The sequence below is a fragment of the Gallus gallus genome, chromosome Z (assembly GCF_016699485.2).
Source record: "Gallus gallus isolate bGalGal1 chromosome Z, bGalGal1.mat.broiler.GRCg7b, whole genome shotgun sequence".
NCBI lineage: Eukaryota > Metazoa > Chordata > Aves > Galliformes > Phasianidae > Gallus > Gallus gallus.
In genome coordinates, this window is record NC_052572.1 from 12,839,765 (window position 1) to 12,867,731 (window position 27,967).

Consider the following 27,967-nt stretch of genomic DNA (forward strand, 5'->3'; position numbering starts at 1 on the left):
GAGCTATGCTCTGCAGAACCTATGGAACCAAATGAGTGAGGTTCCCTCTTCTTGCTTTATCAATACTTCTGCTGAATTGATGTGCTCAAATTAAAAAAAAAAAAAAAGATAAAATTAAAAGTCTATAAATAAAAATACAGACTGAATGAGGAGTACTTGTTTTGGCTATATTGCTTTAAAATTATCTATCTTCAAAGGGAATTCAACAAGAAATTATTGCTGAAAGTCGTTCTATTTCTGAAACAATATTTTGGTGTAGGAACTTTAGAATCTCATTTATTTCAAAAGAATTAGAGTGTTTCTTTACATCCTGGCATACAATGAATCCCATATATTTAGCCATTAGTGTGGTGAGACACTCCTCAAAATGAAGGATTAAAGGGTGACCAGAGCTCTGACTTCAGCTCTACAGAAATGCCAGGAGTCTTGGGCCACGAGAGTTGTAAATCCAGCCACTCATACAAATTCATTTATGTACATCTATATAGAAAGCAAGAACAGCCACAACAAAAGGATCTCTGTGGGACCATAATACTGAGGGGGCTAACCTTACTTTTGTTCCTAAGCTGTAATTCCACATAATGATTCATACATGTTCATTAGATAAGAAAGCAGTCTGTTCTGTTACCTAGCTCACAGGAATCACATGGTTTTATTAAAGGATTTTTTTTCCACCTGAGGGCATATGAGATATAAGTTGGAAATAACCTGTGAACAATCTGTCTTTCTCTGAGTGAAATGGATGAATCCAATAGTGCTTGGCAGCTACTGCACTGGAATCACACTACTGTGCAAGATGAAGCACCTACTCTAGGAAGCTTTTGCTAATAAAGATACAATAGGCTACAGGGTTTTAAATTAATACCTGATATCATTTATGTCCTCGTACATCTCTCCATCACTTCCTTGGTCCTGTGAGACAAAAATAATTTTTAATGGATTAGATACATCTTGAAAGAAGAAAATGCACCTGTTGTATGAACTTCACACAGACTACACAAAAACATTTACAGCAAGATGTAAATTCAGATCTTCTCAAGTCTAGTTACCACATTTTCAGACCCATTCTTTTTTTTTTTCCTCCTGATTTTGTACATATGGTATCACAGCTATAAAGCCGTGGATTGTTACTATCACAGCAGCATAATGCTTCACCAAAAGTGGGTATTTTAATCGCAGTCCTAGTCCTGGAAAGCCTTTATCTGCAGTGATTATTGCACTGCCATGATGAAAGTGTCACAGTTAGTAGCAGTAACTAACATCCCAGTCTGGAATGCTTGGGATCAAAATGGAAGTCAGATTAGGGTCCGAGAACCTGTTTTAGTCCTAATTCAGCCAGGTGCTTGCATACATCAAGACAAACCTGTGCTTAACTGATGCAAGTCATTTATTACTAGAATAGAACAGGGCCCTTGTTTCTGGGAAAGCCCAGCGATATTAAATGTCAGAAGAAATAGGTTTTCTTTAAGGGGGAAAAAAAAAAAACCCACCACTCTTCTTTCATTAAGAAATGAATAACAAGTACTGGTGTCAAGCCAGATTGATAATTAGCTCCAGGTTGCTCTGCTTACACAGCTTTATTTATGACTTTCATAAGTTCTTCTACAATTTATAGTCAGGATGGCTGGATTCATTCCACAACTAATTTTCTAATTAATTGGAAGTAACTTGCACTAAAAAGGATAAATTTATCAGGGAGGATATCGCTTACCCCATCTTTATTTCCAGGACCTGTTTAACCAAAAATAAAAAGCAGGATATTAATTTCTTGTTGTACAAAAGCAATTCACTCTAATCTTAATTCTTTACAGATTGCTACACCTTTACAGATTGCTTTACAGATTGCTCTTGTACATCGTAAAGTAGACATACCTGCCATAAACACTTTACTTCATCTGCTGTTTGTTAAAAAACAGCATATTTCACCACATTTTTAGAAGTGAAAAATTTGTTTTCAGGATTCTTCAGTGACACTGGCAAACTTACCTATGCAACTTTTATGCAAAAATCTCTACTTATACCAGAAAATCAACATTAAAAAGAAGACAAATCAGTCTGAGCAGACCACAAATAACTTTCTTGCACTATCCCTGCAGCTGAATAGGGGGTGCAAAGGTATTCCTGTTAAGCCGGTGTCTGCCCTGAGCTGCAGGAGAAGGAAACCTGAATCCACCGTTTCCTTCTCCCTGCACATGTAAGTTAGGTAAGCAAAGAGCTTGGGCTCAGATGCAGCTCCAGCACCCACACTGCTGTACAGCACGGATGGCCATCATGCTAAAGGACGCATACTGTGCCTGGCACAGACTGATGCCTCCAGAGGAGAGATCAGAAGGCAGACTGGAATTCTTTGTGTTGCAATCTGCTTGCTTCTCTGGCTGCTCCTGGTACAACACAGTACACGGTACAACACCTCTTACAGAAGGCAGATCAGAAAGAAACACTAAAAGCACAATCGAGATATTATTATTTTCTTAATCAAGTATAAAACAATGCCTGTTTCACCAGAGCGCACAGCTTCAGCTCTGAAAGAACAGCATTCATTTGGGTTTGGATTTTAAAATCTGGTAATTTGCAGTCCCAGTATATTTGACACAACAACAAAACAAAAACAGGGGGAGTAGGGGAAGAGAGTGGAAGAGAGGTATTTAAAGCAGTTCCTGAGAGTACGTCATATTAACTGTAGAACAGCTATTATGAGAAAAACTTCTTCACTCATAAAACTGCAGTGCTGGCACAATCAGTTATGGGAATCACTCACAATATGCTTTTGCTTCTCTTATAAATACAATTTACTTACAGCTTCATATAGCTGCTACTAATTAAAACTTACCCATCCTACCCTGTAAAAGAAATTCAACGTCATCATAATTTTCTTCGGTGTCTGGGTTTCTGCAAGTAAGAAGAAGGGAACACGTGAAACCTGCAATGATGATTTTATGGTTGCATTTTCATGTAACTATTTTTCTGGTGCTTTCTTCAGTTACTTTATAGAATGGCAGGGCACTCTGTTGAGCCTTATATGTTCCTTAAGTACTCATGCAGTTCCCTAAGCTGCTCTTCCTGTGATTAGGTTTCTCACATAGGGACACCTTGATCCTGAGTATGAATGGAGAAAGTGAGCTGAAGACACTCAGATACCATGGAAATGGGTAAGAGAAATAGAATAGGCAGATGGTCTGACCCAGTGGAGTGTCTGTTGGTCATCTTGATCACGCTCGCAGATGAGGGCCTCTCACACAGCGTACCAGCAGAAGGCCAGATGTTTTGCACAACGTTAAATACAGCTCTACAGATTGCTCCCTGACTTGTATGGCAAGTGCAAACAAGGGACAGGAGAAACCACAGCGTAAGGGTAGGCCAGGTAAAAGGGCTCTGGTGCTGGATCTAAAAGTGCTGCCAACCCGAGAGAAGTAAGAAACTGAAAATTTAGCCAGCAATTACATTAGAGATCTTTAACTTTTGAACACTTTACAGTAGTCGAATGAGGACTATCAACCCGAGTATTCATTCAACAGAGAGGCGTCACGGGAGCTAGGAGAGGAGAACGGGACCACTCCTAACAAACGCCGACCCACCGGGGCCGCCGCCAGGGGGGGACGGAGCGCGGCTCCCGGGCGCAGGCAGAGCCCAAAGCGCTGCCGGGCGCTCCAGGCTCCCGCATATGCCCCCATCTGCTCTTTGAAGCGAGCTGCTGTCAGGAGAAGAGCTCGATAGTATCCCCAGCTTGTTTCCGGTCAGCTTGCACGCCGTAAAGAAGCGCTCTCGCCTCTTTGCCGCTGTAGGTTTCCCGATTAGCCGGCGGCTTTTCGAAGAAGGGCCAAGTAAGACCGAGGTGTAACTTCTAATATTATCGCGGGCGGCCAGGCTGCGCTCCGTCGTGCGGTTTCGCACGGACCGCCGAGCGCAGTTCCTCACGCTCGCACGGTGGGGTGTCAGCTAAGACAGAATGACCCACCCGGCTCCTTCCCTCCGGAAAAAATGCACGGGAAGGCGTCAGTTATTGACTCAGCTGACTTTCTGCAAGCATACGAAATGTACCTCTTTGGAGTACAAAACCCAGCAGGGTGTCTGTATGCTTCCTCCCCTACCCTCTTACCACGGGGCAGAGAAAGTGTTCTTACAGATAACACTATCTGGGGGAAACAACTAGATGGATGGAGAATCCAAACTAACAGAAAACTTTTCCAGACAGGGCAGGGAAAGGGTAAGACAAGCAAAATGCCCAGAAACCTGGAAGATGGTCTTCAGCTGCTACTACATGAACAAATAGGCAGAAAGAGGAGAAAGATGAAAGGCCTCGGATGTTAAGCTCACTTACGTTGTTTCAGAGCTGGGCTTGACATTTCTGGGCGGCAGGCTGGGAGCTGCAGGGGCGTGCAGGGATGGGTGAGAGGAGGGTGGAGGAGGTGGTGCAGGTGCAGAGGCTGCTGCTGGGGAAGGGGCCATCTGTTTAAACCCTTCATTCTTAGGGCCTGAAAAACAAACGGACAACAAACAAACAAACAAACACAGAACAGACTAAGTTAACCAAGCAAACAGCTCACGAAGTTTAGAAAACGGAAACCTCAAGTTCTGCTTAGAAGAATGTAATGCCTACAGCAGTCCTTGAACATGTTTTTGTGAACACATGAATGAGATACTAAAACATGAGTTTGTCCAGTGTATAAGCTGTTGTGCTCTCAAATTATCATTTATTCTACAATTTCCCTGCAATGATCAGTGTCACAGAAGCAGTAATGCAGTCTTGCTGGAGTTTTCCTTGCTCAAAAACAAAGTTTAAAGGCAAGGGATGAGAATCGAAAAGACTTTTTGGTATTGATTAGAAGCTGCACAGGTCTCTGTACACCTTCAGGTAGATTGGTAATGTCAGCTGTAGAAGATTGGACCTAGTTTTTCACACTGGCAGGCTCATACTAGAAAAGATATAATTTGGGAAGCTACACCCTCAACAAACAGGTGTAGTCTTAAAAACAAGATGATGCGGTGCAGGAGAAACACAGAAGCCATAATTATATGAGTAGACTGCACTGTGTACGGCACTGAATGTGTGCTCCACATACAGGCTGCAACTAAAACCATCTTAACTATTGCTTTGAGAGTTCACATTCAGAGAAGTTACTCACACACATTCAAACAAAATCACTGCCTGGATGCCATGATGTTAAGCACAGGATTACATTTTAACTAGCATTAGTGGATTAAAAGCTACCCAGAAGGAATTCTTCCCAGCTGTATAGAGCAAAGTCCAACAAAATCTAAGAAAGAGAGGAGCAGGAGAAGAAAGGGTATTCGCATTTCAGTTAAACCAACAACAATAAAAAAAAAAAAAAAAAAACCCCTTTTGTCTTCTGCAGCTTCTCTTCAAGTTTACACCTGTGTAGTGGAGATGAAAATCTTGTCAAGAACAGAATAAATCTTCAAAGTGTTGGAAAAAAAAAAAAAATGAATGGCTTAAACACAAAGCAACAAGTATTTAGTAATGCTTCATATCCAGACTGAAACTTAGTAAGACTACTGAAAGAGCTTTTCTGAGCTGTTTGGGAGTCTGAAATTCAATGGAAAAAGCTCCTGTACAGATTCTCTTTTTGTAAATTTATGAAGCAGAATGTTTAATTTATCCACAATGCATGCACAAAAAAAAAAAAAAAAAAAAAAAAAAAAAAAAAGTTAAGAATCCCATTACCTATCTCTTTTGGGATGATGTCATTTTAACAATATCACGAGACAGAATGAGGAATCATAGAATCATAAAATGGCCTGGGTTGAAAAGGACCACAATGATCATCCAGTTTCAACCCCCTTGCTATGTGCAGGGTTGCACCAGACCAGGCTGCCCAGAGCCACATCCAGACTGGCCTTGAACGCCTCCAGGGATGAGGCATCCACAACCTCGCTGGGTAACCAGAGGAATTCCAGAGGAGCCAGAAGCCTACTGTTTTACACAATAAAACACTGGACAATACAAATGTTCCGTGCCTCATTTCTCCAGATCATTGTTGGGGGCAGAAAACAGGATCAAGAGTTATTCTTATCTCCTTACATTAGCAGATATGAATGTGGCAGGGAAGTTGCTATACTAGGTTTATTTTACCTGTTTCTGGTACCAAATACCAGAACAAACTGAATTTGTCATGCACCCCATCTACAATGCTGGCCAGCCATTTGCTGCTCAGAGCTACACGTGTGTATGAACGGTACTTCTTCCCAGTAACCTCCTAGTCTACAACTGCTGTGAGTTTAGATAAGCTAAACATGGCTTCTGCATGTTAACAGTTCTCAAAAAAAATTATCCTCCTTGGACTTGTGCAGTCTCTCCTTCTTCCCATGAGAGTGCACTGCAATGACAATATACTGGCAAGAATCACAAACCTTAAAAAAGCCCAGGTTAGGACAGCCTGACCCAGGCTCCCTTGCCAAGTAGAGTCAATAACTCATGGTTCCTTGAAGCAACACCTGAACATACATATAAACAAAAGTAAATTTGATGAGATTAAAATGCGTGAGATCATAGAACTTTAATGCCAAATGTGCAGTTTTCTTCAAAAGCCTAGCCCCAGAACAATGTGAAATAATGCTTTCTCTTAGTACTGAAGAGACTGCAGCAGTGATAATGTGTGCCAGCTGGAGAGAGCCCAAGGAAGAACAGAGAGAACGATTAGAGATCTTGAAAACATGAATTCCTGGAGACCCTGAATAAATTGTGGTTATCTTGGTGAACATGACAAGACCAAAGGAAAACAAGAAAGAGGACATAAAAGTCTCTGGCAAAGAAAAACGGTTCTTTTCTTTCTTTCTTTCTTTCTTTCTTTCTTTCTTTCTTTCTTTCTTTCTTTCTTTCTTTCTTTCTTTCTTTCTTTCTTTCTTTCTTTCTTTCTTTCTTTCTTTCTTTCTTTCTTTCTTTCTTTCTTTCTTTCTTTCTTTCTTTCTTTCTTTCTTTCTTTCTTTCTTTCTTTCTTTCTTTCTTTCTTTCCTTCTTTCTTTCCTTCTTTCTTTCTTTCCTTCTTTCTTTCTTTCTTTCTTTCTTTCCTTCTTTCTTTCTTTCTTTCTTTCTTTCTTTCTTTCTTTCTTTCTTTCTTTCTTTCTTTCTTTCTTTCTTTCTTTCTTTCTTTCTTTCTTTCTTTCTTTCTTTCTTTCTTTCTTTCTTTTTTAAATAAGAACAACAACAAAAAACATCCCCTCCCTCTCCATTTTCATGGTAGAGAAGACAAGAAGTAATGAGCTTAAAGACCAGCACTAGATATTAGGAAGCATTTTCTAGTTTTCCTGTTTTGGAACTGCAGGAAACCAAATATCAATCTAAGGAGCGTTAGCAAAAAGCTTTTTTTTTCCCCAAAACTTTCTAATTGTATGAAGATTTCTTAAGGGTGAAACTCAAAAAAATTAGTGTTTTAGTCTCAAAATTGTTATGTATTAGGCCTTTTTGTCACATCATTGTCCTTATTCAACTGCCAAGTTGTTTATCCTCTCTGTCGTCTAGATTTTTTTTTTTTTTACAAAGCACTGAACTACCTAATTTTCATTTAACTTTAATTTCATTCTCATTTTACTCATCAGAGTCTCTATCCATTGAGACTAACAGCTATAATCCCTTATTTCTCCAAAGTCCCTCATGAAGATTAATAGTGCTGACTGTTTAAGTGTTTCTCTGCAGCTGGATCCTTTCAAGTAGATTCTAATCAAAGAATGAAGGCAGAAAGACTGTTTTCATAAAAGCGATGTTACTTGGTATTAATTATACTCTAAATTTTTTGTGTTTTAACTGTCAATCCTATATCAACTTTTCCATGATCCTATATCATCCTACAGCATTGTTTCACTGTGATTAGTTTATAGGACTAAGGTATGCTCAAGTTCCTGTGCATAATACTCCTTCAACCCTCTTGAGAGCCAAATCCAATTTTCCAAATCTCAGGAAAGAACTCCAGATGCATTTTAGATTAAATACTTTTTAATTCTTTTTAAGGATTCTCTATAAGGATTGAACAACATGTCTGTTTTTATCTATGTTCATTGCTTGAATCTTAGAAGAACTGAATGGTCATCATGATAATGGAAACATAGCTTTTCTGTTCTCTAACTGTAGAACTGACTCTTCTCCATATTTAGAGGTGTAATTACCTACACCTACACAAACTGAGACTGCTGTGAGTATAAAATGCTTTAATTCTAATACTGAAAATAATGGGATGAGTGATATAGGGAAGCGACACTTAGTGCAAAAAGGCTGTTAACAGGTTTACAGAGACACAGCTATCATGATGTTTCAGTAGATTATATATATTTTTTAACTGGAGCAATTTAATCCCCTTCTCTCTTTTTGAGTCTCATAGGCTTGGTACTCTGAAGATTCAGAAAGGTTCTGTGCTGGTACTGGAACTGAAGTCAGCTCTGGACAGTCAGTATGAGAGAATAAATCAAAACTGCCTCCTGGCTGAGCAGGTACCTAAAGCACTCTTGCCACAGGAAGCAGTGTGATGGACCATCACTGTATGACAGGTTTGATTACTAACACTGCTTCCAAATGGCCTCTTCTCTGTTCTTCGCTTTTTCACATGCCAGGAGGCACTGAGAAAGCAGATAAAGAAACAGAAGTTCTTGACAAAGAAATGAAAGACTGGATGAAATGGAATTAGTTCCTCAAATCATGTGCATCTGTAAAGAAACTAGGAGAAGTTTGCCATAGAAACTTTCCATAAAAATAATTAAAGACTGTTGCTAATTGTGATTGATACTAAACTTTTAAAATCATCCTTAGAGTTTTAGCACTCATGGCAGAACTGGGCACAGAACAGTGTAAACCATTCTCCTATTGGCTTAGAGAGCCTTTTCTAACAGTTTCTGTATGTGCAGTTGGCAGAGGTCACCTGCATTCCTGCAGAACATTTGTATGTCAGGAAATCCAGGACACTGAAATTGTCTTGATGTGAAGTATATACCTTGACTCTTGCTGTTCCTGGCTTGTGAAAGAGAAATACTGAATCAACTTCAGTAGCGAACAACATCTAGAGACAGAACTCATCTTTGCTTTTCATCCAGTTATTCTTCATTATAATTTCAGTAAAAATCATCCTGAGTATCGTAATTCTCAGTAACACCCATGCTTTACTGTGTGAATTCAAAGAGAAACTAATGAAAACGAACAGCAGCAACAACAAAAGCATGCAAACAAAAAATAAAGAGATAAACCTAATTGCTTGGCACCCCTATACTCTGTGTGGTCACACACAAGTTTAAGGTGAGGGAAAAGGGAAGATACCTTTTCTCACCTAACTAAAAGTCATCCCTGACTGCCTCAAAATGCTGCATTTCTTAGCCCTGAGATACTGACACCAGAAACACCTGGCAGACCTGGGAGGAAACCCCAGCAATGTCTGCATTCCTTACTGGAAGGACAAATGCGATAAGCAGTGCTGAGATGAAACAGGAATCTGATGAGTACCAGTGCTTCAGCAAGGACCCGTTCTCCCTAGTCCTTCTCAGACTCACAAGTTTTATTATATAGGCTTCAGTGCTGACAAATCTGAACTGGCACATCTCTATATATCCGCTCCCCTAAATATCCGGGTGTTTCATTGCTTGGATGAGAGACTAGCAAACAAATGAGGAACAGTGTCAAAATGTCAGCCTGAGCAGAACAGAAGCAGTCAAAGAAAAAAAATAAGCATTGTAAAGCACTCACGGCTGCAGTTCAGCTCCCATGAATTGAAGGTACAAACTGATGATCAGTTCAACCTGTGATTCCTTGGCACTAATATATTAAGTAGCAATGATGAAAAATAATGGTTTTGATAATTGCCCATGAGGTAGGAAGCAATCCCATTCTGCACAGCTTCAGCTATTCATATTTTTCTTCAACCTTGGCTGGATTGCAGAAACCACGTATGCCTGCTGAGAGTGAAAAGGACCTCTAGAGGCCATTTGGTCCAACCTCTGCTCAGGCAGGAGTGGTCGAAGCAGGATGCCCAGGACCATGACCATGATGGCCTTTGTAACCTTAACTGCAAGAATTGTGTATTACAGTTAAGGTATCAGGCCGCAGCATCGAGGCTTCAATCCAGAAATTTCTAATTGAAGAATGCATACTAAAAAAAAAAAAAAAAAAAAAAGAAACTGGATGTGCAAATCACGATAACTTCAAGCTCACTCTCATCGCATCGACTTCACCATAAATGTATCAATATACACATTAAAGAAAATCTGTTCCATAAGAAATAATTTTCTTGCATACACAGGGGAAAAGCTGTTTCTTTGTTTCATATCCTAAAAAACAGACCATCCCTCTTTCTTTAGTCTATGGAAAGACCTCTTTCTTTATGATGCCTGATATAGTGTGCTACTGAAGAGGAGTCACCCCTTTCTGGATTTGTTAACGTAGAGAAAAACTGACAAGAATCTCCTACTGTCAGGAGACCCCAAATATTCTGCAGGATACATGCCTGGAATGTCATACATCTTAATGAACTTAATGATTTTTTTTTCATGAAAAAAAAGGACTTAAGATTTTCTAAGCAGCTACACTGCTGGTCAAAAGTTCTGCATTTTGAAGTAAACATTTATTTTACAAAATAAAATCCTTTTGAGCTGCTTTGAAAATGTGGTATTGTTTTTCAGTTCTAATGCAAAATGTGTCACCATTTCTACATGCAAGATCTGGGAAGGCTTCTGGGTTTTACAGAGAATTTGCTGAGAACCTACATTTGCAGCAGCTGATCACCCACTTCCTACTTTATTCATAATTTGCAGAGAGCTGTTCTCTGCTCTGCTTCCCTAACCTGCATATTGATTTAGATACAAGCCATTATTTCGTGTTTCATTATTATGCTCCTTTGGAGCTGCTGAAAGTAATCAGGCTACACTTGCAAGATTTCTGAAACTCAGTGCTTTTGATATGCTGTTATCAGACATGCTGTAACCATACAGGCATTAAGATTACAGAAGACACTGCTCGTGCCTGTGAAACAAAGACCACAAAATGGTTTTGATTTTGCCCTCCTTGAGTCCAGGTCCTACCTTAAGAAATACTTGAATACAATCTTTATTTTTCTTCTTTTCTTCTCAGCTCTCCTGACTGTTCTTTATCTTAGAAGGTAATGGTGCTTTTTCAGTATTATTCAGAGGAAGTTGCCTCCCACAGAAGGGAACTTTTGGAGGAGGGAGATGAGGAAAATGAAGACTTAGCTCCGCTAGCTCCTTCTGTTTTAAAAAAGAACATTACTGATATTTGCTCATACTTCATGGAAAACAGGATCTGAGCAGATATAGATAGAAAATTTGTCTCTCTTTTCCAAGTAGAACATCTCACTGATCTAAATCGGGAAATATTTTCTTTGGTTAAGTGGTACTTCAATGTCTCACATTCTCAAGATGACATAGAGACCACAGATTTCATACCTTGCAGACAGTATATCCCATTCTACATGAGACTGTAGAAACAAACGGACGAGGGGTAAAAGAACACCAGAAAAATCTACAAATGAGGTTGATATCTGAAAAACATTAAACATGCAATCAGTCTTACCCACAAAAGAAAACCTGCAGACTTCACCAGAAGTACTGTTGTGTAAAAGCTTTCAGGATTGAGCTGTATGGTGGCTAAATATGAGATTGGATATTCAGAATACTTTGGGCAGAGCTGACCGGCATGAGGGAAGTGATTTCAAACAACTGATGTGTAAATCATATGCAGAAACATATCCTTATCTAAAGGGGAACCAATATTAATTCCCCTTTGAACTATAGGTAAAAACTTTCAGTTGTTTGATGAAAAAACCTTAGTGATGTTTATTATTATTTTTAATGTGAAATATTTATAAACCTGAGCCAATTATTTTTATATTGTACAGGAAAAATGTACGCAGGAGAAAAAAAGAAGTTTGAAGTACTCGGAGATGGAGTATATGCAAGATAGTAGTTTAAAATTAATTAAACAAACTAATGAAGAGCTTGACAATTTCTTTGACTTGTTCAATGTAGAAAACAATGACATCATGCAGGGTGTATAGTTCTATTTAAAAAGTAACCATAGAAGTGCAAACACTGATAGTATATAGGAAACGTCAGTTGCATAAAAAATTCCCACACTACAAAATCTTGCATTCAAATCAGGCGATTTTTGCTCATTTTTCTTCCAGATCTGCAAACAAGGAACATCATTATTCCAAATTTAAAATTTCAGGAAGGCTCAGTTTCAGGAGGAAACTGATCATTTCAAATATGTTCATTGATAAAACAAATTCTTTAGGATAAAATTGTCAGTATGCTGCTTAAAAAGCTTCCTAAGATCTTTATATTTAAATTACATTTTCCTTTCTATCAGTACTGAATAGTTACTTTAGTATTTAATAATTAATATCAAAGCATTCAAGAATAACTAGCTGTTTCCTATAAGAAGTATTCGGCTAACTAAAAGAACTAAATTATTTTCAGAAACTAGATATAAAGAAGTTGGTGAAAATGATCTTTCAAAAATATCTCAAATCATAAATGGAAGACTTGAAGCATGAGAACTTACTGTCTTTCAGAATAGAAGCTATATAAAAATTTTTCATTGCAATTTTATGGGAAGGCTGTATATAATTGTGTTTAATGAAGATAGCTGTATTCTTCTACACTTGATTCAATCCTACAAGATCTTTTTCTTTTTCTGGAAATTGAGAAAAAACATTATCTTGACTTTTCAAGTAAAATTTCAAGGTATTCTATAAGAATGGAAAATCTAAGCATTCAGTGTAGTCTTGATTTTTCTATGAACATTTCACAACTCTTCTGTGTGTGTGTGTGCGTGTGCCCTTGAGAGTATATTTAATAAAAAGAAAATGCTTATTGCTTTCTAGTAAAAATTGACATTCCAGGTTAAAAAGATCTGTGCATGTCTTTAGAAGGATAAATATGAAATAATATGAATAAAGCTTTGTACTGTGTTTATGTAGCATGGCTTAGGTGGTGCTGGGTGAAGAGAGTGCAGTGGTGTCCTCTGTGAGAAGAGGCTGGGATCTATTCCAGCCATTTCAAAAATGGACCCACAACTGGCTAAAGCTGAGCCCACCAACACCACTTGTGTCACCTCTGTGATAATGTATTTAAGAAAAGGAAAAAAAAACCAAAAAGCATCGTGCAGCAGCAGTGAAAGAGAGGACTGAGAAAAAGGTGAGAAGCAGCCCTTCTGGCACCAAGGTTAGTGCAGGAGGGCAGGAGGTGCTCCAGGTACTGAGTAGGAGTGACCATGAGGGAGCGGCAGTAACAAAGCATTACAGACTGTCAATAGCCCCCATTCCTCATCCCCAACACTGCTTGGTGTAGGGAAGATATGATGAAGTCAGGAGTGAAATTGAGCCTGGGAAGAAAGGGGGTTGGGAAAGGTGTTTTTGTTTGTTGTTTTTGTTGTTGTTGTTTTTTTTTCTCACAATCATACTCTACGTTAACAATAAATTAATCTTCCTCAAATCCTATTATCATTGAATTCTAGGATTGTAGAGTCATAGAATCATAGGGGTTGGAAAATCCATTAAGATCATCTAGTCTAACCATCAACCATGCCTGTGGTAGCCCTAAACTTTGTCACTCAGGGCCAGATCTACACTTTTCTCAACAACCTCCAGGGACGGTAACTCCACCATTTCCCTGGCAGCCTGCTCCAATACCCCACCACTCTTTCAGGGAAGAAATTTTTCTTAATATCCAAGCTGAACCTCCCCTGGTGCAACTTAAAGCTATTACCTCTTGTCTTTACATGAGTTACATGGGAGAAGAGGCCAACCCCCACCTCACTGCAATCCTCTTTCAGGTGGTTGCAGGGTGATAAGGTTACAATGCCAGTTCCTGCAGCTGCTTCCCATAAGTCTTGTGCTTCAAATCTTTCACCAGCTTTGTTATCCTTTTTTGGACATACAATCTTCCTTGTAGAGAGGAGCTCAAAACTGAAGACAGTTCCCAGAGTGCGGCCTCACCAGTACCAAGTACAGCTGCTGTTAGTCTGACCCACGTTATGTATGTTTCCTTTCCTTTCCTCTTTTTTTTTTTTTTTTTTTTTAAGAAACAGGATTGTGGAAAAGCATATGAAACCTCTGCTCTCCCAGTGAGGAGTCCAAAAATAGACAAATGATGGTAATCAGGCCTGTGTCATCTACAGGAGAAGTATTTCTTCTTCTTCTGGGAAGGCTGGGAAAGTTGTTTTGGAAAACTTTATTAAAAACTCAGGAGTGTTCAGCAGTGCAGAAAATCAAATTGCTTCTATAATATCATTATTAACTTGTGCACTATGACTTGTATAATACAATCAAATAATGAAGGTTCATCTAAAGTGTTTCTTTATGTGAACCAAAATAGGTCTAGGAAATGACAAGATAGAACAGAATATACAATAGTGTACAGTTTTATATATGTGAACCACCAGGGTTATATTATAAAAACAATTAGGAGAAATTAAGACATCCCAGCTCAAAGAGAAACTATGTCAGACTTCAAAAGTATAAGAAGTAAATGCATTTTTGTAAGCCAAACACAGAGGAGTTGTTTGAATCTAGCTAAAAGTGAGAACTTCAGGCTTCAAGATGATCTTATGATCAACATGTTGATCAGCTTGGCTGAACATGAGCCAGCAGTGTGCCCAAGTGGCCGAAAATACCAATGGCATCCTAGCTTTTATTAGAAATACTGTAGCAAGCAGGATTAATGAAGTGATCATCTGTCTGTACTCTGTCTTAGTGAGGATGCACTTTGAGCATTGTGTTCAGTTTTGGGCCCCTCAACAGAAGAAAGACATCGAGGCCCTGGAGTGTGTCCACAGAAAGGCAGCAAAGCTGGTGAGGGGTCTGGAGTACAAATCTTAGGAGGAGTGGCTGAGGGAGCTGGGATTGTTTAGCCTGGAGAAGAGGAGGCTCAGGGGGGACCTTATTGCTCTTTACAGCTACCAGAAGGGAGGTTGTAGCAAGGTGGGGGTCAGCCTTTTCTCCCATGTCACAAGCAATAGGATTACAGGGAATGGCCTCAAGTTGTGCCAGAAGAGATTCAGTTTGGACATCAGGAGAAATTTCTTCTCCAAAAGAGTGGTCAGGCACTGGAACAGGCTGCTCAAAGAGGTGGTGGAGTCACCATCCCTGGAAGAGTTCAAGAAATGTTTAGATGTTGTTATGATTGACTTGATATAGTGAAAAATATTGGTGATAGGTGGATGGTTTGGTTAGATGATCCTGGAGGTCTTTTCCAGCATTGGTGGTTCTATGATTCTATGATTCTGTGTATAAAACTTCATGACTACACACATATTTTTGTATATCTGGAAAAAAAAGTATAATTATTTCCAACTTTACCATGAAATTACCTGTAAATTAATGAGATACTCTGAGTACCCCTCACTGTTACAATTAATTGTAAAACAAATCACGTATGAACTTAATAATGGGGAAATTTTCAGCTAGTTCTTATCATTTGTCTTGAGCTCTCAGTTAAAATTGTTAATGTAGTTTGTATTCTCATTGTTATCTGGGATACAACCAGGTTTTGGAATACATGTGTCTTTGTTACAGCAAAGTTGTTTGTGTATTCAACCAAATGATGAAAGTTCATCAAAAGTGCTTCACTATGTGAACCATACAGCCTAGGAAAGAACAAGATACCAAAGACTGAAAAAAGAAAACTTAGAGAAAATTATTCAGTTGAATCAGTTTCACTGTTTTTCTGTCTAGCACTTTTCATTCCCTCTGTCAACTTTCATAATAAATTCACAACCGTTTTTTTCTTTTTACCTTATAAGTTTTCCTTTGTAAGTAGTGCTCTCAATACTCCTCCACAAAGGTTTTTTTTTTTTGTATGCAGAATAATCCCAAAGGCATTTTGTTGTTTTCATCCAGCACTGACCCCACTTTAGGATGAACACTGGATTGTAAAATAGCGTAACACATCATGTCTTTCATTCAGTTCTTTGCAATTTCCAGACTAATTCAAAGAACGTATTGGGAATATACTCCAATTCAAACCAGAAATGACCTCAAATCAATTTCAATTACTCTGTTGATATCATTTTGGAATTGCTAGTAAGTGATCATTTAGGTTTCTTCAACAGAATAAATAGGTGCATCTTATCTTCAGAAACTTAAATTACACATCTTAGATACTGAATACTCAGCTTAATGGGATTTGGCTTAGTCAGCTGCAGGAATGACTCTTGAATTCGTATGTGCTGAAAATACATACAGGAGAAAGATACATTTGTGTGCTTGTCATTCATACAAGGATGTAGACAGTCCACATTTTGCTGTTAATTTTACAACAGTCTGATCATATATATAAAAGGGAACAAGTATAGCACATAAGGTCTTACAAACAAAAATGAAAATTTTTCAGAGAAGATCTATGAATGTGCCTATTATATAAACTATTTTTTTAGGTAGATCAGTAACTTGTATTCATATTTCAATCAGAGTGGTTATGTTCATTTTAAAATTGCACAGTTTATTTATTTATTTTTTAACTGATAAAGGCAATCAGAACTTCGGGGGAAGCCTTAAGCAATTAAAAGCAACACTTCTAAAACTTCAGTAACAGGATTTTTCCATAGTATTAATATTCTTCTTTGATGTGGAGGCTCTAAAAAGAATACAAAATATTTTCTCTGATGGAAGCAGACAGAAAACACGTGCTTGCTCTTTGTTTGTTTACTCAAAATTTTCAACTTAATATTCTGTAATTGTGATGGATTTAATTAGAGCTGGAGAATGAAGAGAAGAGCAGAAGGACTGAGGGAAAATCAATTCAACTGGTTGGTTGGAACTGCCTGTTTGAGCTAATGAAAGATGGTCAGAGGAATTGAAATTACAAAGGAAGTAAAATCTTTCTTTGAAAGAGACCTTACAACAATGATGTCAGTGATAAAACTGCCTTGGGGTCAGATGCACTCAAGTGATGACACTGCACTTGCACAAAATTACATATATTGTGTGGGTTTTCATACACTGTGGTCTGGTTTGCATCACAAACTTATGGCTTTGAATGTATTCTAGCCAAGCATCTTTCTTCAGTTCTAGGAACTTCAAAAATTGATTCTTCTGTTTCTTAGCCATCTTAAATATTTCAGTTTAATTTTGCTGAAGGAGGAATCCTTTAGGTTCTCATATGTACAGAGACAGCAAGAGAGGAACATCCTTAAAGGAAAGCTGAAGAGTTATTAACTTAGTTTATAAGTTATATGCTAGTCCAGATTTTGTAGCACTTTCAAGCAGATCTAGCAAAGTTATGTTATTTGATACTATTGCCTTGTTTTACTTCCATCTAAACAGATTAATTGCCTCAATTATAATTCATTTTATCCCCTTACACCTTATGACTGAGCTGTTTTGTAACTATCCAGTTGAATGCTGAAGAAAGAAAACCTCCAGTGACATTTTAAGTCTTGATTCTGCTGTAAACCATAGTGACTTCCTGTGATTAAAAAAATCCCCTTTTCTTTGTAACTTTGGAAGCTGTCGTTTCATTTTGCTATCTTATAAGGGCAACAATTAGCTGGCTTTAAGGGGCTCTACAAAGATGGTTAAAATGTTATTTTGGTGGGTGTAGTGCTTGTCACTTTGCAAAGTGTTGTGCTGTCTTAGACAACACACTTTGCACCTCTACTTTTAATTCCGCCATTATCACTGGTCGCTTTATCCAACACAAACAGCTGTGTCACTGAGTGGTTATGCAACATGTTGTAGAGCAGAGCCCTAGTGGGGACAGCAACACTACCTTTATCCAAATTATGAGTTTTCTTGCATGTATTATCTTCTTGATTCAGCAGAGTTTCCTTTCATTTCTCCCACCACCGCTCGAAGCCTTTTCCCTAGCAGAATTCAGAGCACTGAGGACTTCATGTGGGTGGCCATCTGCTCTGACAGGAACCCACTGAAGTCAGCCCAGGTGCAGTTCTCTGAAAGCAGCAGTGTGCTGTGGCCTCACATGGAGAGATGTCAGCAAAATGCCTTTGTTTCTCTTCTTTATTTTTTTTCTAAAAAAGCCCTGTTTGAACTTTGGATGTTTGTTTTTAAACATTAATGTGTGTATTATTTTCTGAATGTAGAAAGCACATGCATCCCACTGATTCCAAGCTGAGGTTAGCTCAAGAAAATTGGTTTAGTGGGGCGTGACACAGAAATTTGGAATCATAATTCTATGATTCTGAGCTGGAAGGGACTTGCAAGATCACTGAAATGAACTCCTGGCCCCTCATAGGAGTACCCAAATATCAAACTCTATGATTGAGAGTGTCGTCCAAATGCCCCTTGAACTTCAGCAGCTTGGGGCTGTGCCTGCTGCCCTGGGCAGCCTGTTTCATGCCCACCACCCTCTGGTGCAGAGCCTTTTCCTAATACCCCTCTGACCCTCCCGTGGTGCAGCTCCATGCCATTCCTTTGAGCTCTATCACTGTCACCAGAGAGAAGCTGACATTTGTACCAGAGTACCACGTATTCACAGGCCCAGACTGGAATATTTTGAAACCTATCTTCAGTGGATAATAGTAACAAATTTGCCTCAGCAGTGCACTTGTATCTGCAGGGGTGTTGTCAGCATGAGATGAAAATTTCTAATCAATAGCTATGCAACCCATAACATTCATGCAGGAGTGGTGGGCAGTCTAAATCCTTCGCTTACATGTGGATAAGAACTACTATATCTGAGGTGAGTATTTCAGCCTTGTATATAAAGTTACTTTGTGCCCAATTAATACTGTATTATGAAAAAAAAAAAACAACAGTATGGTTGCTTTCATGCTTTCATGGGAAAGAATAGCAGTCAAATGACTGAAAAAAAGAAAGAAAGAAAGAAGAAAGAAAGAAAGAAAGAAAGAAAGAAAGAAAGAAAGAAAGAAAGAAAGAAAGAAAGAAAGAAAGAAAGAAAGAAAGAAAGAAAGAAAGAAAGAAAGAAAGAAAGAAAGAAGAAAAAGGTGTGAACTGATGCTTTTGAGAAAGCCAAGTTCAAAATCCTGGATTCAGTCAGGAAATACAAGGTTTTTTGCACCCCAGGCAGTTGTCCCTAACACATCTTAAACAGTTGCCATGTATGAAGCTTAAGCTTAAACTTTAAAAAGCTTAAGTTATAAACTTTATAAAGCTTAAGTTTTGCCCTACTACAGATAAAAAAAAAGAAAAAGAAAAAGAAAAAAGAAAAAAAACCAGCAACACACCAAAAGGTTAGATCTCAGAAATCCACCCTGATGAACGGGAAAGCCTTCTCCATTTGCTCCTCTATCTCTCTTTTTTGCTCAGCCTGTAAATCACAGCAGAGAATAAAGCAAATTTGGCAAAGCTGCACTTTGCCAGGAAAAAGTAATGAGCAGAAAGAGTTAGTGCTTTCCAGTCCTGAAATGACAGTTAAAAGAAAAAAGAAAATGAAAATAAGAAAAAGCAGTTTGGTTTAACTGCCTCTCCAAAGCAGGTAGGTTTTATCATTTAAGTTTCCAAGAAACCCAGCAGAAATTAATAACCGTCAAACTGAAAAGTAGTTTGTTCAGGATTTATTCTAGAACACTGGGTCTCTCCACCAAAAGTATTCTGCATAGTCTATCTATTCTACTATTCTGGTCACAAAGAAATGACCTGCATTAATAAAAGCCAAACATAACATCAAAGTCCACATGTCAGCTCTTCAGGGGAGGGCCGAAGTTCGAGGTCAGTATGAACAGATTTGTATTTATATCATATCTAAATCTTTCACTCTTGATCTGGTCCAGAGTGTGAAATAGAGAAGGCTATGGCTGATCCCTCAGTTCTACGTAGTTGGGTTCATGATTTGTAATGCATCTGGAGTGCAACCTGTACCACCACACTGGTCAACTCCATCTTTTGACCCTGTAACCAGTGCAGTTTATGCCAGCCAATAGCTGTACTCCTACTGGCGAGTGACAAGTGGAGATTCTCCTTCTAGCAGAAGATCTGATATTATCTTCATAGCCTTGTTTATGTGAGCAATTAATTTGAAACACTTAGAATAATATTTCTAACTTTCAATTTAAGAAAAAGAATGAAAAAAACCCAACACAGTGTCACTCTCATTGCATGGGAAACTAGAAAATAGATAAATAAACAAACAGGATATTTTCTCCATTAATTGGTTAGAAGTAAAATTGAAAATTATTATTATTTTTTAAAATCATTTACAATTTTCATCTTTCACCCTTGGTCAGGATTTCTCAAAGTTTTAGCTATCAAAGCTCACATTGCTTTTGTTTAATCAAAACATTTGCAGGCATGCGTTGCTGAAAATGCTGCTTTTTCACTTTGAAACTTTTCTGGACAATGAAATAAGGACAGTAATGCTTAACAATGCTGTGCTGAAGGGATGGTTGTTCAAACTGTTGTGAATTGACATATTTTTTTTTAAAGAGACACAAATTTATACCATTTCAGGACCCGGCCCTGGTAATGGAGAGAACATTTCCTTAAATATCGTATGACAGAGGAAAACCAGAATATAGAAGAATCATCACATCACAGAATCATAGAATGGCCTTGGTTGAAAAGGACCACAGTGATCATCCAGTTTCAACCCCGCTGCCATGTGCAGGGCTGCCAGCCATTAGACCAAGCTGCCCAGAGTCACAGCTGACAAGACAGTACATTTTATGTTACTGATAAACTTCTCATTTTTGGGTAGCAAAAAAGAGTAATAAAATATATAGCTACATGCATACTCTATTGTGGCCTTTTGTCTTCATATAAACTCTGATAATTTTCGTCTGATCGTGACACCCTTAATTGGTCTGTGTCAGAAAATCCAGTCTTGAGTGCATTCAAAACTGCCAAAACACAACCAATGCTGTATTCTAAACACAGAAAGCACAATTACAATTTTGTATCAAGTAACTGACATGAATTAACCAGATGGTTGTGGATTTCTTCAGAGCATCTGTTTTCAGCTTCATCAGATGCTGAATCATATAATTGGGCATATCTTTTTCCTACTTACCATGTTGGAAATTTAAGAGTCTAAGTTTGATCTGTTTAATTAACCTAAGAGAGATGCTTAAGGTAGGCTAATGTAGTTAATGTGAAATGATCCCCACTGTCAGAAACAATTTAGCTGTGTGTTTTACCTGACACAATTTGTAGCAGGACGTAACTGGACAAAATGATTTGAGCTAAAAAATATTTGTGAGGCCTGAATATATTCTTTACTTCCTGAACTCAATGTAGGTATTGGTGCATTAAGAAAAACAAGCAAGCAAACAAACAAACAAACAAAAAAAAACAACAAAAAAACAAGTAAATGAAAAAAAAAAAAGCCCTCAAAATTTAATAGAAGAGTATTTGTTTGTTTGTTTCAGTCCTTGATTCTCCCACATGCACTGCAATCCCCTGGACTCATAAAGCTTAAAACTTTGATTTTAACAATATAATCAGAGTTTTTTTGTGTGATCATAAATCCCAGTACCTGGTAGTATAGAAAAAAAAAAGAGAGTGTCCCCTCAGCTGCCCTGTAACTTGGAATAGAAGCATGGCAACTGGCATCCCCCCTTCTGATGGAGGTGAATAAAGCTGATTTAGTCCTTGCCAAGGACTGTCTGTAATTCACTGGGGGAAAAAGCCTTGACCCAAAACTTTTAAGAACAGGTGTTTTAAAAGAGAATTAAGGACATGCAGAACATCTGAAAAACTGATCCCCCATTCAAGGAGCTGACAGCAGATTTCTGGGTCTAACTTTAAGAAACACCATCTTAGATAAATTAGGTTTTCAGATATGGCTTTTTTTTTTTTTTTTTTTTTTTTTTTTTTGCAACTTGTCCTACGTGGTGAAAGGAACTTGTTGAAGTAGAACTTTCTGCATGAGTAGAGTCATGGTAATTACATTTCTTCACAGAAATGCATACGCTCCTATGTATTTTAAATGTATTTACAGACTCTATTATCACACGCAAAGGAATCTCAAGTTTTACAGAAATCGATTAATATTTGTGCCTGGATTTCAACCGTAAGAAATTTTGGAGGCTTGGTTTGTCATAAAAATAGTGAAGCAGAGCCTCAGATGCTACAAACTTCTGTGCTATTGAAATCACACAAATCTAATTGAAAACACAAGACAAAGAGGATGTTTATAGGGTCTAGATTCCGATCTGGGTATGAGATCCATGCAGCTCCATCTGGGAATGGTTGATTCTGTAACCTTGCATAGTGTTCTAAGGTAGACAGTATTATAACATTCTAAACACTATAAAACTCAGTGGCTTGTAGGATCATGTGGTTAGTCAGTCACTGTGAAAGTCAAAGAAGAAAAAAAAAGTATGGTAACAACAGGTTTACTATCACTTAGATAGATATCAAGATGTGCTCAGGAAGTTCATTTGAGAACAGAACGAAGAACATCAACGCCTCATTTATAGGAAGTCAGTACTTCAATGTCTGTTGTGAAAAGCACTTAGACTCACTGCTACAAGTTTTAGCTACATCTACGTAGTTTTGAAAAACAAAGCCAATACAGAAAATATTCCACCTACGCTATGTGTTGCTGAGAGAGAAAGAATATAATTTTAATTTCTGTCCTGCTCAGAGGAGGTAGAAGTATATATTAAGGCCTTAAGGGCTGTCTGATGCACAGGTCTTGTGTTAATTTTGAACAGAAGAGAGGATTCCACCTGAAATGAACTGAGTGCTGAATGGGTAGAAAAGAAATAAAAGCAAGAACAGAGAGGACTCACTGTCTCTTGGGATGCTCTTCTGGAACCTTTCCAGGTCCACGCTGGGTGGTCGGCTGGGCTTCTGTGGGGGCTGGCCCAGCTTGAACAGTGGGGGCAAAGACTTCCGTTTTGGGGCTCCCGAGCTCCTGTCCCGGTCATCCTTCTCTTCTGACCCACCCAATGACCTTCCTGCAGCAAATGCTGTGCTTGTTTTATGGAACTTGGGAGGAGATGAACCAGATTCTTCCTGGATGATTTTGTTCAGAAAGATATTCCTGGTGGCACTCACTCCCTTTTCTTCAGTCTTTTCCTCTGCATTTCTAGGAGTGCCTTGAGATGCGCTGGACCAGTGGCCAGTGGGTTTCAGAGCCATGTTAGAAAAATGACTGCCTGCAGTTTCTGCAGCGCAGTTACTATTTTCATCCGTTTCCTTTGTTGCTTTAAATGAATGCATATTTGGTCTAGGGCCTGCTAGACCTTTATGTGGGAAAACATTTTTACTTGAGGTGTCTTCATTGTGGGGAGCTGCATGGTTTAGAGAAGGCTTCTGTGCAAGAGCTGGTTTGGAGGAAGAAGGCTTGGGATCATTTTCTTGTGTTGCAGACATGAACTTTTCCTTAGCTCCAGCTACTTTTGAAAATGATGTTTTTTCTTCACTCTCTTGTGCTTCAGAATTAAAATTTGGCTTTGTTCCCAGAGGCCTTTTTTCCTTCTCTTGAGGAGCTGAGTTATGAAGCTTGTTCCCTGCAAGTTTTGGATACAGAGACTTCGGCTCTTCTTTTGCCAAGTCACTGCTTTTGGTAAGGGTTTTAGTGTATCCAGCTTTTCCATCACTTTCCCTATTAGTTGCCTGAAGTTGAACCCCAAACCTTTGCCCCACTGGTTTCAAATATGGGGGCTTTGGATCCTTCTCTGTCTTATCTTCAGTTGAAGGCTTGACTGCTAGAGGAGGCTTAGGATGAGCAGGTTTTTGAGAAACACTGGGTCCTGAAGGAGAAGCTGCATTTCCTTGACTTGCAAATTTCTCGAATACTGCTTTCCTTGTTTGTAATCCTGAATGGGTTGGTTGTCCTGTGACTTTAGAGAGTCGAATGTTACCAGAAACATCCTCTGAGGGGCTGTTACCCCCGTTAAACTTCGCCATGAGTGACTTCACATCTGCCTTTCCATCCTATGGGCATAGAGAAATAACAAAGAAAAAGACACAATGAGAAAGTGTCAGTTGAAATGTTCACACATACTGTACTTTAAAGAATTTCCTGGTCTGAGGCTTGTAGTACTGCTGATTGGCTGTGGAGATATTGTAGCATATCTTCCTGTAGGGTTAGAAAAGCTAAGCACTTTGTTGTGTCCTTGCTGTGGTTATATAATCTTTTACATTTTTCACTACAGGTTCTGCATTCAGACATCGGTCATTCAGCTCCTTTTGTTTGTAGCATGATTTCTGATTATTTCTGGAACTAGGAAGTAAACAACTGGTATATATTTACATGAAGATATCCACAACTTCAAAATTAAAGTATTCCTAAAGATATGAGTATCCTATGCTTAGAAGCATAGAATATACTGGAACCTGGACAATAGATCAGAATAGTGTTATTCATATCAGATCTTTGGAGAACTGAAAGTTGCATAAACAGAAAGTCTTCTGTTTTGGAGGGATCGTGTGTCAGATTTTCTTTCCCTTCTCAGCAATTTGCTTCCCTACTGCTCTCCACCTTCCCCTGCGTTGTCCTTGTTTCTGTTCTCCATTTTGTATCTGATAAACACTGTACATAGGTGGACTGAAAGTGAAAATATATCTGGAGTAAAATGGGAAGAAATGACAATCAGTAAGCAAAAATACTGTAAGAAAGAGAAAAGGAAAAAGACGAATAGTTCAAAGTGGGTAAAACTCAGCTTCATTAGAAAATGTTTTGATTGTTCATCTCTATTTAAGACCTTTCAGGATCAGCCTTCAACATGAACTGAGAACAAAAGCTGAATACACTTTGATTCAGCGCAGTTGTTACACAGAGCAATGAAAGATCTGAGCAAAGGGAAGTGAGGTGGTCACACACCACTATGGCCTGGGTCCACTCTTGTGTTATAGTTGTTACCAGCAGCAGGGGCTGCTCCTTTGCCAGCAGACAGTGTGTCAGAACTGATTCATAGCTTGTACTAAGTGAGATCCATTTTATGCAGGAAGGTCAAAATGTAAAACTAACATTATGAAGCAGGGATGTTACAGCTAGGAACTGCTCTAAATCCTTTGTTTGGAAACAAAGATTATCACTATCCAGTACAGTATGTAATGATCTGAGAAAATATTTTAGAATAAGATCAACAAATGAACTGTGTCTTCATCCAGTACGGTTTCAATGAGCGTTCAGTAATTTTTTAACTTCATTAACAAGATGTTCTGAACTGTGGTTGTCTACTCCTTTTGCCTTCTGTTTGGTTTTATCATGTTATGTATTTCCTGATATGTTGGAGTAGTTTCACTTGCGACTTCTGCAACATAAAGTTAACTTTCCCAGTCTTTCAATATCATCAAGAAATTCAGTCTTTCCAAACTGCATTGTACTGCAGAGCTACTTTAAAAAAATAGCAGCCAAAACAGTATGAAACCTATCCCCAGAGTACTCAATTATCTCTTTTTCTCTTGTAGGAAAGGGAGGAAGTGCACATATACTATGGAGATTATCAGCCTTAAGCTATCTACCACTGGTTGCTATACATACGCTCAGACACGCACGCAGTTACACTGCATAGATACATACATGTATATCACTAATCATTCAAGATTTCTCCCATAAAACCTCACAAAGCACTGATTTTACCCACATAATGAGAAAATTAGGCTAATTTCAGTGCGAGAAAGAATAACAAAAACTTCTGGCTGTGATGTCTCTTGAATCAGGACTAACGCTTTTTTTTTCTTTGTTTCTTTGTTTTTTAACTTCCGTAGCAGAATCTAAACCATCAGAAATACAGTGTTTTAAGTATTCAGAACTTGTAAATGACGATCAGTAGCTTGGCTGTCTCAGAAGCTTATTTCTTTTGAAAGCCATAGGAATAAATTGATTCTTCTGCAGTTCCTTCCATCTGTAATTAAGGAAAGCGTTCTATACTAAGCTACAGTGATGTGAATGTTTGGGATAAGAGACATTCAGCATGTAAACCATTCAGAAGCTGGAAACGTGGCTTTCAAGAAAGTTTTCTTGTTGTGATGTGCAGTTTCTGAGAACTTTTCTATATCGTGGAAATAACAAGATCAATTACATTCATAACAGGCTCTCAAAGGCATTAAACAATCTACTACTGCTCTGTTTGGACTGTTTGTTTTCTGTAAGGACTACTGACATCAATGGATTTGTTTTAAAAAATGTCTTCCTGGTACTGTGAATAGATTTCAAGCCTCATCTTTGTCAAACAGATGTACAAGCTTATAAGAAGACGAGCTCCTGGAGATGTAGAGGGCCTTACAATCAGCGGCATAACCTCTCTCACTCACGGTGGGCTAAGAAGTGAGGGTAGCACTCTAAGAATCAAAGGAGAGTAAGAAAATGAGAAATCTTTCTGCTTCTCTGCAATGTATATAATCATTTTCTGATTTAATAAACTTATAACAGGAGCCATATTGAGGATTCTAAGCTGCAGTCTAACTGTTCAGGTAGACAGATGGAGAACAAGGATAAAGAGAATTTTTTATTGGTGATCTCTGCTGTTTCTGCATTTCTCTTCCCAGAAGTGACAGCAGTTACCTTTTCCATTAACACATACAATATGCTGTACTTAATGAAACAGGAACTTGAAAAGATTGTGAAATTGGATTAAGTTTACCCCATCTTTCCTACCCGAAGTGCAATGTGCATGTTAGATAGAGGAGTCTCATGCAAGAAGTACTTAGGTAAAGAACTTTCTGTTTGCATTCTCTTAGGAGACTCAGTACAAAGTATTTCTAAGCTTTCACTGTCTGAACTGAACTCGAAGCAGCACAAGGTACACAGTAACAATTTCTTTGCAAGGAGATGGATGCATTTAAATGTGTTTGACTCATATCTAGACAAATACTCTGGATTTGGTTCCCATGTGTAGATCAAGGAGATTTGCATAAGTGTGATTTCCCACTTTCCAGTTCATTCAGATAGGACCCACATAGATATGAAGGTACATTTGTATGGAATTCTTCAAAGAGTAGACTACATTTACATTTCAATCTAAACAGGAGCAATTCTCCATTATTTACAATATAACTATACATTTTTTTGGTTCAAAATAACAGTATAATAACAACACAATAAAAGTAAAAATTCCAAATCTGTTTTTCCTGATTTTTTTCTGAAAATGTCAGTCTGACCTGGCAGCCTGATTAAAAACAAAACAAAACAAAACAAAAACTTCTGTTTTGTTTTGGTGTAAATATATATTATTTCATTTCCATCTTGATGAAGTCAAAAGAATATTTCACTTCAGCTTCCCCTTTTGGTTGCTTTTTCTTTGAGTAAATAGCAACACCGGATCAATGAAGGCAACAGCAGATGTGTGCATACAATTCTTAGTTCAACAAATAAAATGTGTGTTACTGTAGACTGTAAAAGAAATCGTGAAATTCTTCAAAAGGCATGTAGATCTGACTTATAAAGGAAAAAACACTTTTTGCTCCTCACCTCTAACTTTTTATTTCTATTAACAAATGTTAGGATTTAAGACGGTTTTTTAAAAAACTGTAGTATTGAAACAGAATCAAATATTGATGAGTTTTCTATAAAGAAAAGAAAGTTGACAAAGCTATCATTTTAAGAATAAAAGTGTGCACACTTATGAACTCTGTTAATGTGAAAAAATCACAAAAACTGCTGACCTCAGAGGAAATTGAGCTCTAATCCATGGACAAGATATAATGCTTAAGGTATAGGGAAAAAAAGGTAAAGAAAATGATTAATGCAAATTAAAGATAAATACAGATCTGAAAATCAGTTGGAAACATAAAAGCCTAATGTAGGTTCTACAGAAGTTAAAGGATTGAGGGAGTTCAGCTGTTTGCATAAAATCTTAGTGCTGTTCTAAATTAATGATAAATTTTGCTTGACTATTTCCTTTTCCAGGCAGAGAGATTTCAAGATTACCATTGTACAGAACTTTTTTTTTTTATTTCTGGAAGAGACAAATAATTTCCAAGTTACCTGTCTTGATTCTAGTTGTAATAACCAGTTAAGTAAGGTTTCTTTTGATTATGAGTTCAATGTTTGGAAAGTGGAGTCAAGATACTGCAGTATTCTGTACCTACAGATGTATGTAGCAGAAGTGTAAAAAACAAGCAGAAAGACAGCCAGCATCTGTTCA

At 38.1% G+C, this 27,967-nt stretch overlaps 1 protein-coding gene across 13 annotated transcripts in view; it reads right to left on the minus strand.

The window, feature by feature from the left end:
* Positions 1-27,967, minus strand: part of FYB1 (FYN binding protein 1) — a 62,884-nt gene that overhangs the window by 18,766 nt on the left and 16,151 nt on the right. For all 13 annotated transcript variants that reach the window (NM_001031451.2, NM_001397226.1, XM_015277344.4 and 10 more), the window contains 5 exons: positions 22,661-23,810; positions 4,319-4,472; positions 2,831-2,889; positions 1,712-1,731; positions 866-912 (listed from right to left, as the gene is read on the minus strand). In NM_001031451.2, the coding sequence (NP_001026622.2) occupies positions 866-912; positions 1,712-1,731; positions 2,831-2,889; positions 4,319-4,472; positions 22,661-23,783 (1,403 nt within the window). In that variant the 5' untranslated portion in view covers positions 23,784-23,810. The remainder of the gene's footprint in view (positions 1-865; positions 913-1,711; positions 1,732-2,830; positions 2,890-4,318; positions 4,473-22,660; positions 23,811-27,967) is intronic.